Source organism: Nycticebus coucang, chromosome 1 (genome assembly GCF_027406575.1).
Source record: "Nycticebus coucang isolate mNycCou1 chromosome 1, mNycCou1.pri, whole genome shotgun sequence".
In the NCBI taxonomy this organism is placed as follows: Eukaryota; Metazoa; Chordata; class Mammalia; order Primates; family Lorisidae; genus Nycticebus; species Nycticebus coucang.
This window is the reverse complement of record NC_069780.1, coordinates 161,278,886-161,294,495: the sequence shown is the minus strand read 5'-3', so window position 1 is coordinate 161,294,495 and position 15,610 is coordinate 161,278,886. Positions and strand designations below refer to the sequence as shown.

The window sequence follows — 15,610 nt, the reverse complement described above, 5'->3', positions numbered from 1 at the left end:
TCCAGCCAGAACCCTTAGGAATCACCTTTGCCTTATCAACCATGTCTGATTCATCACCAAATTAGGATGAAGCTACCTCCTAAATCTCTTTAATATTTCCTTCTGTCCCATGGTTTAGGAACTTGACATTTCTTGTCTAGATTACTGATGGATCCTTCTAACTGGATTCAGCCTTATCTCTGTTTTCCCTATTCTATATAGAGGGTATAGTGGTTTTTTTTAAAGTATAATTCTGATTGTTTTCCTGGCTACTAAAAATCACTGAAGGGTTCCTGCTGCCTCCCAGATAAGACCTACATTTCTTAACAAAGCATCTACAACCCCTGCCCCTGTGATGTGGCACCTCAGTACCTTTTCTACCTCAGCCTGCAGAATCTAGCCATGCCCTCGCTCCAGCCACTTCCACTCACAGATTCTTAGACTATGTTTTCTTAACACCGTCATGACTGCATGCCTTCTTCCTTTTGCCTGGAAAGTCCTCTTTGGTTTTCCTCTAACTTAAAAAACTCCTACTTATCACTGAAGAACCATCATTCAATCTATCAGTTTTCTTAACAAGAAAAGTACAAGTATTCACTGAGTATGGGTCAAGCACCGTGCTAGATATTAGGTAAACAGTGATGAATGAGACAGTCAGAGCTTGGAGGTTATCTCAATACAGTGGTCAGTGCTAAGTTAGGCTAAGTATAAGGAATCAAGGAAGATATGGGGAAAGATAGGGAAAACCTGTAAGGAAAAGAAACACAGGGTGGACATAAAGTTCATGTGCAATTGTGAACTTTATGTCCACCCTATATAAAGCTAAGACATAAAGATGATCAGGAATTAGATGGCTGGGGTGGCATGAATGCTGCAGGGAAGAACACAGGATATGCAAAGTCTCAGAAGAACATGGTCAGGGGATAATGCAATGTAATTCTCAGCATTTTAGTATGGCTAAAGTTGGAAGAAAATTAAGGCAGACAGAAAGAAAACTGAAACTGGAGGAGAAAAAGTACATACTGTGAAATGCCTGTAAAATACATTAAAAGCTTGTACCACATAAAATAAAAGCCTTCCTTGATACCTCTGCGCAGGCTGCCAGACAGCTTTCCTCCACGTCCCTAGCTTAGCACCTGGCGTGTCTCTTCCATGGCCTTATCGTGGGCATTACTCTAACTGCTAGCAATGCTGGATGCCAGATGTCTAACCCCAACTCAGTGCTCCCTGAGGACAGGTACGGTGTGCTCCTCCTTTCTCCAACCCATTCGTGGGAACAGTCTTGTTCAGAGAAGGCACTCAAAACATGCTTAAATGAATAGATGAATTAAATAATAATGTGGATATAGAGAAAAGGTATTAAAGTTTTTTAAATGGCAGTATAGTTAAATAACAATGTAAGTTATGTCATCAGAAAACTTTAGATAATGCATGCCCAAATGAATGGTGGGCCACTCTGAGGATGAATAGCTTTGCATTGAGATGGTGCAAGACCTGGTCACAACAAAGAGGCAAACTGCCTTAGGCTTAAAGGACAGGTAGCCTAAGCGGGCAGAGGGACAAGTGGCAGGCATTGCAGGGAGAACCCCTGAACTGGAAAGAATAAGTCAGGACACCCAGGGAATCAGACAGTGCACAGAGGGCTTATGGAGGAAGGGGGTAGACGGTTGCTGGAACTATCCTTAGAAGGGCTCTTACTTTATTAAAGAAAACAGGGTCAAGGAATGCTTTGCCTTTATTTTCAAAGTGACATATTCCTCTCAACAGGCCCTGTCCATAATTTGGAAGGAATTCAATAAATGATAAAGACTCAGCAAAGAAATGGTGAGATCAAATACTTTGCCCTTTTATCCCCTTGTTCTAAGTCACCTTTATGGCATCTCACATAGATGGTTCTGGGGAAGGCACCATTTAGGATAAAACCTTCCTTAAAATCTGGCTTCTGAAGGAAAAAAATCCTTTTATCATAAGGACACTTGTACTAGACTGTTTATTACAGCTCAATTTACAATCGCCAAAATGTGGAAACAGCCTAAATGCCCACCAACCCAGGAATGGATTAACAAGCTGTGGTATATGTATACCATGGAATACTATTCAGCCATTAAATATAATGGAGACTTTACATCCTTCGTATTAACCTGGATGGAAGTGGAAGACATTATTCTTAGTAAAGCATCACAAGAATGGAGAAGCATGAATCCTATGTACTCAATTTTGATTTGAGGACAATTAATGACAATTAAGGTTATGGGAGGGAGGAAAAGTAGAAAGAGGGACGGAGGGAGGGGGGTGGGGCCTTGGTGTGTGTCACACTTTATGGGGGCAAGACATGATTGCAAGAGGGACTTTTCCTAATAATTTCAATCAGTGTAACATGGCTTATTGTACCCTCAATGAATCACCAACAATTAAAAAAAAAAAAAAAAGAAAGAAAAAAAAAATCTGGCTTCTGGGAAGTATTATAAATATCTTAACCTACTTCAAGGCCTGCTTTCAGGTGGTTCTTGCCACAACCCAGTGAAGGTTCGCAAGCTAGATTAATGCCAAGACAGGACTGCTACAGCTCTTGGCAAAAGGAACAGCACTGAAGGGGTGGGGAGGCTGATACAGATAATTCTGTTTTCTGGCTTCATCACAAATCAAGAAAGCACCATCTTCTCAGCTGACTAATGAGAATCATGTCATTTCAATATCCTGGGTTCAAGTCTCAGTCAGAGAAGTGACCTACTGCACACAGCTGTTAGTGATGCTTCTCTCTGATTTGAACAACTTTCAGATGTACCATTGGCCAACATTTTCCAACTATGAAGAAAACTCTAAAAAAGCATTTAAAATGGCTGGTGTGTTCTGATGTCCCACTTTGTAAAAGAGGGCAGAAAATACTCATGACACAGAAAACATCTGGCCTGCACTGCAATTTGCACCCAAATGATTAAAACCCAGTTTTGAGTGAATTTCCTAAAATGAAATTCAACAATTTATACTTGTGATTTAGAAAAGAAGAAAGGTAGGAATGATAAATATACTCTTGACTTTGCATACATCATTTATCTTGATATTGTTAGTCAAAACGTAAGGGTCAATAAACCTTTTCTCTGATTATATCACATAGTTAAAGTTACCGACAGTAGCTCAATTCTGTGTGCACAGGTTTCCAGAGAGCTGCACATGAATTCTACATTTAAAAACATTAAATTGATGAATCTCCTTATTCCTACTACCCACAGACTAAATTAATCCTAAGAATGCCAAAATAATACATTTTCCAAAGGTAACAAAAATTTCTAAAAATGCTTATAAGTAAAAAAGGTGGTGGTGGATATTAGAGGAAATAAAAGAGAAAGACACTTACCTTTTCAGTAATAATGCGGTTGACACATTGCTTTCCAGTCAGTGGTAATGTACATTTATCCATGATTTTATGTGCATTTCCCTGTTTTAAAAAAGAAACATCACAAAGAGTAGTTAGAGAGTAATTCTTATCTAGAATTGGTATGACTACAGGACAAAAAGGAACTATCAGAGGAAATTGTCTCCAAAGTACAAGCTCTTTAAAAATCTTTGCACAGTCACGCTTTTTACTATCTTTCTGAAAGCAGCATCTGTCCCTAAAATAATTTTGGAAGAATGCCAAATGGACAGTCAAAGGTATAAATGATTTGGTTGGGAAATATGCTGCCACAAATTAGACCCCTCAAGCTTTATTCCTTGTGGCAGCTAAAATGAAAGTGCACTTCTAATATCCTGCTTATTTTTCCCTTCTGGGAAATGGTCTCCTTGAAAAATGTGTGCAGCTATCTGTGCAGGATATGAGGCATACACAGAACACAAATGCGTAAGTTTTCTTTTAAAAAAATTTTTTTTTTTGTTAAGAAAGTAAAAGTAATATGTACACATAAGAGAGAGGGCGCCTTGCCTCTCTTCCTCCTCCCTAGACCTGCCCTCAAGAGGAATCCATTTCAATGTACTTTTTCTTTTTGTGTTTTCTTCTTACATCCACATTTTTAAATATTATGTCCACCACACTATTTATTTCTTAATTAATCAATGTTAGACACTGTCTACTGATTTCTTACCGTGGCACTCACTTTCTTACAGAGCGTTCTTCTTCCTAGAGTTTGTCTGAACCTCAGTTTGCTCATTGGTAAAATGTTTGAGAAGGCTTACAAACATATTATTCCAGTTGCTTTTAGCCACAGTACCCTTTCTTCAAACACCAAATAAAATAGGGAATAAAAGTGAAAATCAGGTTTTCAACCATTCACTCCCTCCTTCCAGCCCTATGCTCCCACCCACGCCCCTCCTGCAATACGGAAATGGCCTCTGAGGCACATCTGCGGGAACAGATGAAACACTAGCTCTATGGAGCTGACCTTCAGATCATTTTCTTCTGATTATGATTAAGCTCCTTTTTAAGTAGCAAGCACCAGAAGCCTAAATTAATATTTCCCTTGAGGTTGAAGGCTAACTGAGCAATTCTGCATCTTCTCCCAAATGTGACAAAATGCTTCTACTGCCTCCTTTTGGCTCTAAATGCACCACATACAATGTCACCATCATCTTCAGCCATCTAAATGTTTGATTTATTTAAAAGTACACCTCATTCCTGGTTTATCTCTCTTCCAAAACTGGTATCAGACCAATTATATGGTCAGAGGCAATTAATTCCAGATAGCTGGATTTGATGAACAAGATTTTATTCTGTGTGATAATTTGTCAACTCAGGAACGCAACGGTAATTAAAATGTTTTAAACAGTGTACTTAAGCCATTGCAAAGCATAAAAGGTATTTGATTGTTTTTGAATAAATACATGCAGGAATGAATGAATAGACAGAGAAAACGACGTCTACTGGGAACCTCGGATGCATTTGGATGCACCAAACAGGTGCAAAATACATACAATGTGGATAGACACCTTTAAATACAAGTTATATGTTTCTGGATCTTAATGTATTAGAAAATTTATAGATGTAGAAATAAAGTCTCATTTTCACTTTGGTTCTAGTGATCTGTTTTCCTTTCAAGATCTTAAAACTTGCACATGCCATGGAAGCTAAATTAAGTAGGTGAAATTAATGATAAATATTCAAACTTCTACAGTTGTCAGGTCTCCTTACATCAATATAACTCAAATAAAGCATCTCACAATGAATTCCAGACCTGACTTCAAACAAAGCGAACAATCTGTAGACCTCTGAAGAACATTTTCTGCAGGGAGTTATTACCTTGTTCGCATTATTTGAGCAAGATCTACATTTGGTGTGAAAGCAACCGCTTGGATTTTAATGAACAACCAACTCCGTTTTTTAAGGGGAATCATGAATTTCAACTGACAGAATTAACTGCACTCTACCATTAGAGACTGTTGACAGACCATTTCATTTTCTGCATAAACAGTACAGCATAATAGTTAAGTGTGCAGGCTACAGCCAAAGGGCCCGCATATAAAACCTGCCCTACCCCATAAAATATGCACATCTATATGCCTGCTCTTATCTATTCATACCCTACCTCTCAGGGTTATTGTAAGACTTCAATGAAATGCAAGAGTCTGGCACTTAGCAAGTGCTTAATAAACATTAGCTGGTATTATTTATACAACCCACATTTAACATTTCTCTAATCTACCAGGGAATTAAGTTCCTATATAAAATTTAACATAGAATTATGCATAAAATGGCCTAAACACAATTCCTGAGACCCCCCACTAAACTAATGAAAACACAACGTTAATTTGGGGGCAAACCATATGGCTTGCCCAGGAAACTGTTACCAAGTGTGTCCTTACAGTTAGAACGACGGAACTAGATGATTCCATTCACATTTGGTTCCAATACACAACACGGATCAAGCAAAGAGAGAAAATGAGATGCAGAAGGATGAAAAAATGTCACAGTTTCATTATTCAACACAGGTTAGCTATGAAGCCAAAGCACGACTGGCTCCCACGTTAGCACTCTATTCTAACCGTGCCAGGCTGAGCCGCACCGTGTGCTGTGGCAGCTGCATACATTAGTGATTCACAAAGGAAGAGCTAGAGCCGGATCTCTAGCATTTAAAAATAAATCCTAATAAAGAGATGCGGTATAGTGTGGCAGCAAAGAATACTATATTAGGAATCCAAGACCAGGTTTTTGGTTTTAGCTCTGTCACTGAACAGTCATTTGGTCCCGTAAATTCTTTTTATCCATTGCCTTATTCTTATCTGATCATCGTAGAAATCAAATGAAATGTTCTGAAGTGCAATAAACTAGGAGGAGTTGAACCTATATGCAAATATCCAGGGTTATTGAGATATTGGAGATTTTTTTCATCCTTATCATTCTGCTTCTTTCTTCCCTTCCCCAGGAGGAGACTCAGAAAAGACAGAGGAACAAAGTATAGCACTAAAAATGATTTGCGCAGGCCTAAAGGCTCCTGGTCTCAATATTTCTTATTTATTCACTTCATCACAACCTTGGTAAATACCTGAATCCCCTTCCTATACGTGCTTCCCTAAATTTTCTGTTTTTCCCCTTCAGTAATTACACTGCAGTGGTTCTAAGCCTTCCTAATGCCTCCTAATGCCACAACCCTTTAATACAGTTCCTCATGTTGTGGTGACCCCCAACCATAAAATTACTTTTGTTGCTACTTCATAACTGTAATTTTGCTACTGTTATGAATCATAATGTAAATATCTGATATGCAGGATGCATTGTCATTGTTACAAAGGGGTTGCGACCCACAAGTTGAGAATTGCTGACTTACAGGCTTCAAGCAAGATGTAGGGTAATTCACCATTTTCTTTTTAAGTGACTTAAGACCCAAGTGCTTTCTATTACTTGCATCATGGTAATCTCTCTTTAATTCTTTAAATGTCAGAATGAAATCCTGGGCCTAAATACTGAAGTAATAAACAACTCTGTTAAATAGCAATAAATCCCCTTGCTAGCATAACAATAAGATTCACGTTATCACAATGAACTTAATCCCAAATAAAAAGCTCCCTCTTTCACAACAGAATGATTTTTGCTCTTAATGTCCACAATTCATTCACCTGAGGCAAATGAACATTTGTTTAAGATTTTTGCTTTACATAAAAGCTCAGATCATGCTCATATTTTCTGTTAAGTGTTTCTTAAATGTGGTGGCACTATTTTTTTTCTTTCAGGTACCTCCTTTGGGAAAGACCTATGATCAACAACAGAGAAGGCACAAATTGTAGGAACTGATTGTTTCTAAAGGGACCAAGTCTTCAAGCCTTTGTTCATGTCACCTGCCACCTGGAACAAATACTACTATGTACCCCCATCACCTCAGATTCAAAGGACAAGTTCCTATTCTTCAGGACTTGGCTCAGGTGCCATCATCCCTGGGTTAACCTTCTGCAACACCCCTACCCAGTGCCCCACTCTGATGTCCCTGGGGCATCCCCCACCGTGCTGGCTCTGTAGCTGCTCCTGTGCTTCCTTCCCCCACTCATCCCCAGTACATCCTGAGCTCGCTGAATGCTGAGGCCATTCATTCCCCTTTGTACATATAGCAACGAGTAGAACACTAGACAAAATAGTGATCAGTAAATGCTGTGTGAATTTGTATTTTTGATTCAAAGCACTCCTACAGAGTTGCAGCTATAAAACAGAACATGTCTAATGTCTATGGACCACTACAGGCTGTTTTCTAGCTCTAAGATATGTACATTCCTCACATCTCTGAGCTCACTAGGAGAAGCACAGCTATCAGAAGTATGTCAAAGGCTATCACACTTTGGTGACAGAGTTACAAAGAGAAACAAACACACCTCAGGACTATAGTAGGAAATGTACAGATGCAAAAGTAAAGAGAGAACTGGGGGATCATAGGCATTTTACCTCTTCCACCTGTTTCCACCTAAAGCTTCAAGGCTCACCATAATTTGCTGAAAAGAGGGGCTGCAAAGGCTGAACCTGGCCTGAGAATACTCAACACTTTGTCCGATGGCCCAAGGAAGCCAAGGGCAGATCTGTCTTTGGGCTTGCCAAAACATCATGAAAGGAGCCTAATTATCACTGCCCCTTCCCCTTTCCCTCTCCTTTCTGAACTGATCTTCACACTTAAATCAAGTGAAATATTTTCTACATGCCTCCCTGACAGATATTGAAGAATGTTGTATGATAATTACATGACTGTCCCATCACTAGGATGACCAACGTGATACACAGGAAGAATGGGATTTGCTAAATCAAGTACATCAAGGTACACAGAACAAAAGGATAGGATGAGGTTATTCACACTGAGTTTATCCTTGTTGGATGTTACTGGCCTTTATACAGCACCTACTCAAGAGACATTACAACAGTCCACACACGACTTCCCTGGAAAAACCCTGCCAACTCAGAAGCAGAGAACATTTGTTATTACAAACAATTCTTATCTGCAGAGGTAATAACAGTTTGTGGTCACACAGATGCTCTTTAAGGGGGAAGACTAGCTAAATGAAGTAGTGACACAGCAAACACTTTCCCTGAAAATAGTTTTTAGGGTTTTGAGATTTTAGATTAGAAGGCCCTTTTTCTTCAAAATACCGTAATACAAAAATCTTTGTCACTGGCAAACTTTCATTTTCTCTGTAAAGGCTTCATCCTATGATCTCCAACCTCCAGGCGGTGGAGACTAGGGAGGAAAGAAGATTACCGTCTTTTCTCTTTCCATTCATGAGTTGTCTTGGTGCTTTAGAAAGCTTCTCCTAGCACCTTCCTTCCAGAGCCCAGCCTAGAGCTGCTGGACCTAGAATCATGAGCTAAAAAAAATGCTATTGCTGTTTGCTGTGGGGATTCTTGTGAGCCTAGTTAATTGACACTACATTCTACAGCTGGTGGATCATGGTGTCATTCTTTGTTTTGGTTATTACAGTAATACCCACATGAACATTCTGTATATATATCTTTTGATGCACACATCTACAGTTTTCCTCATTGCCCAATAATTTAAAATGAGTAAAATGGATATTCTTATGCATTTCCTTTATTCATTTTATTATGAAATACACATCCAAAAAGTAAAAACATCTATGTGTCTTTATTTTCTTTTAAGCTGGAGAGATTTATAGTAATCTCAGACAATCATTTCTAAGGCAAAAAGTGGTTAAGACACAGCTCTTTAACTATGTGTGTCAATGTTTGCTTTCCTGCAAGGAGGGGGCCTTGTGAGGCCAGTGGGAACAAAAAAAAAAAAAAAAAAAAGAAAGCTTCTCTTAGCATTAGTATTGCTTTTCATTAAAAAAAAAAAAAGTATGTACTTGTGCACATAAATACAAAGTTATAGAATGCTGTTCGTTTAATTACATAAGAAATTTTTAACAGCTACACTGGTTGTTACTCTGAGTTCCACTTCCCCTCCACCCCATATTATAATTTTTTTGTTGTTGCTTTTGCAGGCATTTCCATTGTAAGGGAAAAATAAAGGCAAAGACCATGTAAGGATTAATATTTTTCTTTTTCTTTCTTTTTTTTTTTTTAGGATTAATATTTTCAAAGGTAAATTTTCCCCCCAAATAGATAGATCTTGGCTACATGCAGTCTAATTAACAAACTATAAAAGAATAAGCTTTTATAGAAAAAATTAAACCAGCTGAGACTCTCATTAATTATGAATTATCCTAACAAAGAAATACCTTATTTATTCATGTTGGAATACTTTTTAATGTTGCTGAAAATTATTTCAAGAATATTTCCCCCTGGGCGGTGCCTGTGGCTCAGTCTGTAAGGCGCCGGCCCCATATACCCAGGGTGGCGGGTTCAAACCCGGCCCCGGCTGAACTGCAACCAAAAAATAGCCGGGCGTTGTGGCGGGCGCCTGTAGTCCCAGCTACTTGGGAGGCTGAGGCAAGAAAATCGCCTAAGCCCAGGAGTTGGAGGTTGCTGTGAGCTGTGTGAGGCCACGGCACTCTACCGAGGGCCATAAAGTGAGACTCTGTCTCTACAAAAAAAAAAAAAAAAAAGAATATTTCCCCCCAAAACGATTTTTCTTAAAAACAAAAACAAATAAAACCCTTTATATTTGTTGGCTTTTCGTAACACATTTGGTTCAAAATAAATAGGATTAATACACTTTGTTTATCTTTTATGATTCCTCTTGACTATAATTTAAATCTATAAGGAAATGAAGAACTTCAGGAAAGGTAAATACAAAAGGTCACGTAAAAGTTAATATAAGTAAATATAAAGGTAACATATGTGAATATAAAAGAGAACAAGGTATTTTTGTAACTTTTCCTCTAGAAGATTACAAATACAGATGCATAAGCAATTGTTATCAATACGTGCTGATGAGCATGTGACATCTAAAAATAGGTATAGTTTGTATGACAAAAGGAGTATAAAGTGAGTACAGCTATACAGGAATATACTTTTTATACTAATTAAATTAACCCAAACTAAAAACATTATTCACAAAGATTTATTCTTAACTTCATAATGATACAATTTTCCTATCCCTTCAGAATCCAGACTGCAATAAAAATAAAATCTAAATCTTTTTTAGAAATAGAACTCTCATTTATATTTCCAAAGTACCCAAGTTTTGCTCATTTCCAGTAAATGACAACTGTGACTATATTTCTTTGTTTTTGTGGTCTGAAAGTTAATACTTGAGAACACATTTCCAGTATACATATATTGAGAACAAAACACTTTTGTTGTGTCATTAATGATAATGTACTTGACAGACAGAAAAGTTTAACAAGAGACAAAGGAAGCCCAGAGGCAGGATACAGGGACTCTGGGCTTGGTTTTGCTCTTTGTTTTTCACTAGACTTTAATCAGAGTGTTAAATTTTTATAGAATTCGGTTTGTCTACCTTTAGAAGGGAAACAGAAGACCTATCTCACTAGCTCTATTTTCAAAGAAAGTTGTTCCTGTCTGGGTGCTGTGGCTCACACCTATAAGGCTGCCACTCTGGGAGGCTGAGAAGCAGAGTGATCTAGAGACTCTTTTCCAGGGCCACAAATGGTAGAAGGATGGATCAACAAGAACAAGGGGGAGTGAGGATGATGGCTGACTGGAGCCAGCTTTCAAAGGAAGCTCCGGTCCAGAGGGAGAAAAAACAGCCAGAAAGAACCCAACAAAGCCAAAGGGTGGGAGTCAAGCTGAGAGAAGAGATAGATAATTACACATCTTCTCTGCTGAGGCAAGCTGTGATTCCAAGGAAACAAATTTCAAGTACAGAACTCATCCCAAAGAGGACGCGTGTCTGTCCCCTCCCCCAAGAGAGTTGCTTGCTTGCTGTGGGATCTCTACTAGTGAGGGGTGAACTGAGGTTCTCTTCTCTCACCCCACTGGAGATGCTAGAAGCTGGAACTCCTCCAGAGAGTCCCTGCTATGAGCCTGGGAATTCTCTTGTCTGGCAGGAAGGTTGAACAAATATTTTCCCTGCCACTTTGAACTTACAGTCCACCCTTCCCCTCTTGCCTGGCAGTCTAGAAGTCCAACCCCTGCAAAGACAAGAATGTCTGGTTTTTTCTAGGACTGGGCATTGCATGGACAGTGGCAGCACAGCTACGCTGAATCTGTGAATCCAGGAACAGTGCAGAAGGGCACCGGGGGGAAGGTGTCTGGCCTGGCTCTGAGAAAGTGCAACTCAGCAGTGGGTGGAGGCTTGGGTCTCTGTATGATGGATGGAGACTCAGGAACCACTGAGGGGCGGGAATCCAAGTGGAGACACCTCCCACCCAGCATCAACATTAATACAGCGATCCCACTGCAGTCTAATTTTGGACAGACACCTCCCCAATTCTCAGGACTGACAGAGGGAGTCAGATCTCGCCCTATAGGGATATCAGAGCTGCAGAGTGGTGGGGGCAAAGGTGGGGTGGTTCAGGGATAAAGATATTTGCTGCCTTGTTATCCTCAGGTTTGGACTGAGCTCAGGTGGAACACTCTCCAGCTGCCATTGAGTACCTGAGGCAGGCAGGCTTCGGCTCCCCCTGCCTGCTGGTGGTAGAGGGTGGTGGCTGGGCCAAGGAGGCATTGACTTTCCTTTGACTCTGGCAGGAGCAAAGCCCTGGGACGTTTGCTTATTGGACAGAACTAGGCCACAGAGACTGGGTTACCAGAGACTGGTGGTGAAGGAGGTGCAAGGTGGGGAAAGAGGCATCAGCCACCTTGGTCCAACTCTTCTACTTGGTGGGCCTTTCTGACTCCATGGAGCACCAGGGCAAGCCACACTTGAGCTGCCAGTAGATAGTCCGTGGCTATCTAGTTTCAGGAGACCTTTTGAACTCTCCCACTAGAGAGTTGGTGCTAACTGGGACAATCAATTTGGAACTCTTGAATTGAGCAAATTACCCGAGGACTATCCAAGGTGGTACCCTGGTTCTGCCATAGTGCGAAGGTATGATTTTCCTCTTCTAGTTGTTGCCCATGGAGGGTGAGATGGCTTAGTTGCTTGTATTTCTCCACAGCTGAGATTTCAACCCAGAGTCACTGAATCACTAGGGTTGGACAGAGATCATACAAGACACAGCCATCTAGCCCACCACACCAAGCAGGTCCCCAGAGTCTCAGGTGGTAGTAATGTATGGGTCCTTTGCAAAGCTGTAGGGGAAAAGCTGCAGTCACCAGTCCCAGATGTTTGGCAAAGGGCTGGTTAACCACAACCCCAGGAGCCCCCAATCCAATTTCACCCTACCTGCTCATCTAGCCAGATGGAGAAAAACATTCATGGGGCAGAATCAGCAGAAAAACTCTGGCAACATGAATGATTAGAGTAGATAAACTCCCCCAAGAACAACAAAGCAGCCACACCAGAAGATTGCATACATAAAAAAATGGCTGAGATGTCATAAATCAAGTTTAGAATTTGGATGGCAAATAAGATTAACAGAGTGGAAGTAAAGTTGGAAATAGAAATTCTAGGAATAATTCGAAAGTTGTCTCAAGAATTCAATGAATTCAAAGATAAAATCACCAAAGATTTTGACATATTGAGAAAAGAAGCTGCAGCCCTCCAAGATATGATAAATAAAGTAGAATCCCTCAGTAACAGAATGAAGCAGGCAGAAGAAAGGATTTCTGACATTGAAGACAAAGCTTTTGAATGCTCCCAAATGCTCAAAGAGGAAGAGAAGTGGAGACCAAAAATGGATCATTCTCTCAGAGAGCTGTGGGATAATTCAAAAAAAGCAAACATTCACATTATAGGAATTCCTGAAGGCGATGAGGCTGCATCAAAAGGCCCAAATGCTCTACTCCAAGAGATAATCGAGGAAAACTTCCTAAATATCACAAGAGATTCCAAAATTCAGATAGCAGTTTAAGAACCCCAGCACGACTCAATCCAAATAAAGCATCTCCCAGACAGATTATAATTAACTTTGCCAAAGTTAATATGAAGGAGAAAATCCTGCAAGCAGCCAGATGTAAGAAAATCATAACCTACAAGGGGAAGAATATTAGAATGACTGCAGATCTCTCTGCTGAAACTTTTCTTTACTTTTTCTTTTTTTTTTTTTTTTTTGCAGTTTTTGGCCGGGGCTGGGTTTGAACCCACCACCTCCAGCATATGGGAACCCACCACCTCCAGCACTGCCCTATTCCTTTGAGCCACAGGTGCTGCTGAAACTTCTCAACCTAGAAGAGGATGGTCATTGACCTTTAACCTCCTAAAACAAACTAACTTTCAACCCAGGATCCTGTATCCAGCTGAACTGAGCTTCACTTATGATGGAGAAATTAAATACTTTGATGACATTCACATGTTGAAGAAATTTGCCATAACCAAGCCAGCTCTCCAGGATATTCTCAGATACATACTCCACAATGACCAGCACAATGCTCTACCACCAAAATAAACTCACTTAGAAACTTTTGATCAAATCCAAACTTCCACAGTGGTGAAAGGATTAAAAATGTCCACTGGACTGTCGAAAAACTCAACACCCAAAATACTACCAGGATTATCACTACTCTCAATTAATGTGAATGGCTAAAATTGTCCTCTAAAGAGGCTCAGATTGGCTGACTGGATACAAAAACTCTGGCCAGATATCATACAAGGATCTCAACTTACCTTAAAAGATAAATATAGACTCAGGGTGAAGGGATGGATGTCTATAATTCAGGCAAATGGAAATCAGAAAAAAGCAGGTGTTGCAATTTTATTTTAAACCAACAACAGTAAGAACAGATAAGTATGGTCACTTCATATTTGTAAAGGGAGACACTCAACATGATGAGATTTCAAACTATTAATATTTATGTACCCAACCAGAATGCGCCTCAATTTATAAGAGAGCCTCTAACTGACATAAGCAACTTGATTTCCTCCAACACCATAATAATTGGAGATTTTAACACTTCTTTGGCAGTGTTGGATAGATCCTCAAATAAGAAACTAAGCAAATAAATTTTAGAATTAAACTGTTAAGTCTAAAACATTCGACAATTGGATTTAACAAACATCTATGAACATTTCATCCTAACAAAACTGAATACACATTCCTCTCATCAGCCCATGGAGCATCTTCCAAAGTTGATCACATCTTAGGTCACAAGTCTAACCTCAGCAAATTTAAAAGAATAGAAATCATTCCTTGTGTCTTTTTGGACCATCATGGAATAAAAGTTGAACTCAGTAACAACAGGAATCTGCAAACTCACACAAAGACATGGAAACTAAATAATCTTATGCTGAATGATAGCTGGGTCATAGATGAAATTAAGAAAGAAATTACCAAATTTTTGGAAAATGATAATGAAGACACAAATTACCAGAATCTGTGGGATACTGGCCGTCCTAAGAGGGAAATTTATAGCTTTGCAAGCCTTCCTCAAAAGAATGGAAAGAGAGGAAATCAACAATTAAATGGGACATCTCAAGCAACTGGAAAAGGAAGAATACTCCAACCCCAAACCTAGCAGAAGAAAATAAATAATCAAAATTAGAGCAGAATTAAATGAAATTGAAAACAAAATTATACAACAGATCAATGAATCAAAAGTTTGTTTTTTGAAAAGGTCAATAAAATAGATAAACCTTTGGCTGACCTAACCAGAAATAAAAGAGTAAAATCCCTAATTTCATCAATCAGAAATGATAAAGGTCAAATAAACACAGACTCCTCAGAAATCCAAAAAATCCTTAATGAACATTACAAAAAACTCTATTCTCAGAGATAGTAAAATCTGAAGAAAATTGACCAATACTTGGAAGCACACCACCTTCCCAGACTTAGCCAGGAAGAAGTGGAAATGTTGAATAGGCCTATATCAAGTTCTGAAACAGTATCAACTATATGAAATCTCCCCAAAAGGAAAAGTCCAGGACCAGATGGCTTCACATCAGATGGCTTCACAACCTTTAAAGAGGAACTAGTACCTATATTACTTAACTTTTTCCAAAACATCGAAAAAGAAGGAATACTTCCCAACACACTCTATGAAGCAAATATCACCCTGATCCCCAAACCAGGGAAAGACCCAACAAGAAAAGAAAATTATAAACCAGTATCTCTAATGAATATCGATGCAAAAATATTCAATAAGATCCTAGAAAAAGGATCCAGTAACACATCAAACAAATTATACACCATGACCAAGTGGGTTTTATCCCAGGGTCTCAAGGCTGGTTTAATATATGTAAATCTATAAATATAATACATCACATAA

At 39.3% G+C, this 15,610-nt stretch overlaps 1 protein-coding gene across 1 annotated transcript in view; it reads right to left on the bottom strand.

The window, feature by feature from the left end:
* OXCT1 (3-oxoacid CoA-transferase 1) overlaps nucleotides 1-15,610 on the bottom strand; it is a 189,855-nt gene that overhangs the window by 30,599 nt on the left and 143,646 nt on the right. Inside the window, exon 15 of the mRNA XM_053591594.1 lies at nucleotides 3,335-3,415. Within this exon, the coding sequence (XP_053447569.1) occupies nucleotides 3,335-3,415 (81 nt within the window). The remainder of the gene's footprint in view (nucleotides 1-3,334; nucleotides 3,416-15,610) is intronic.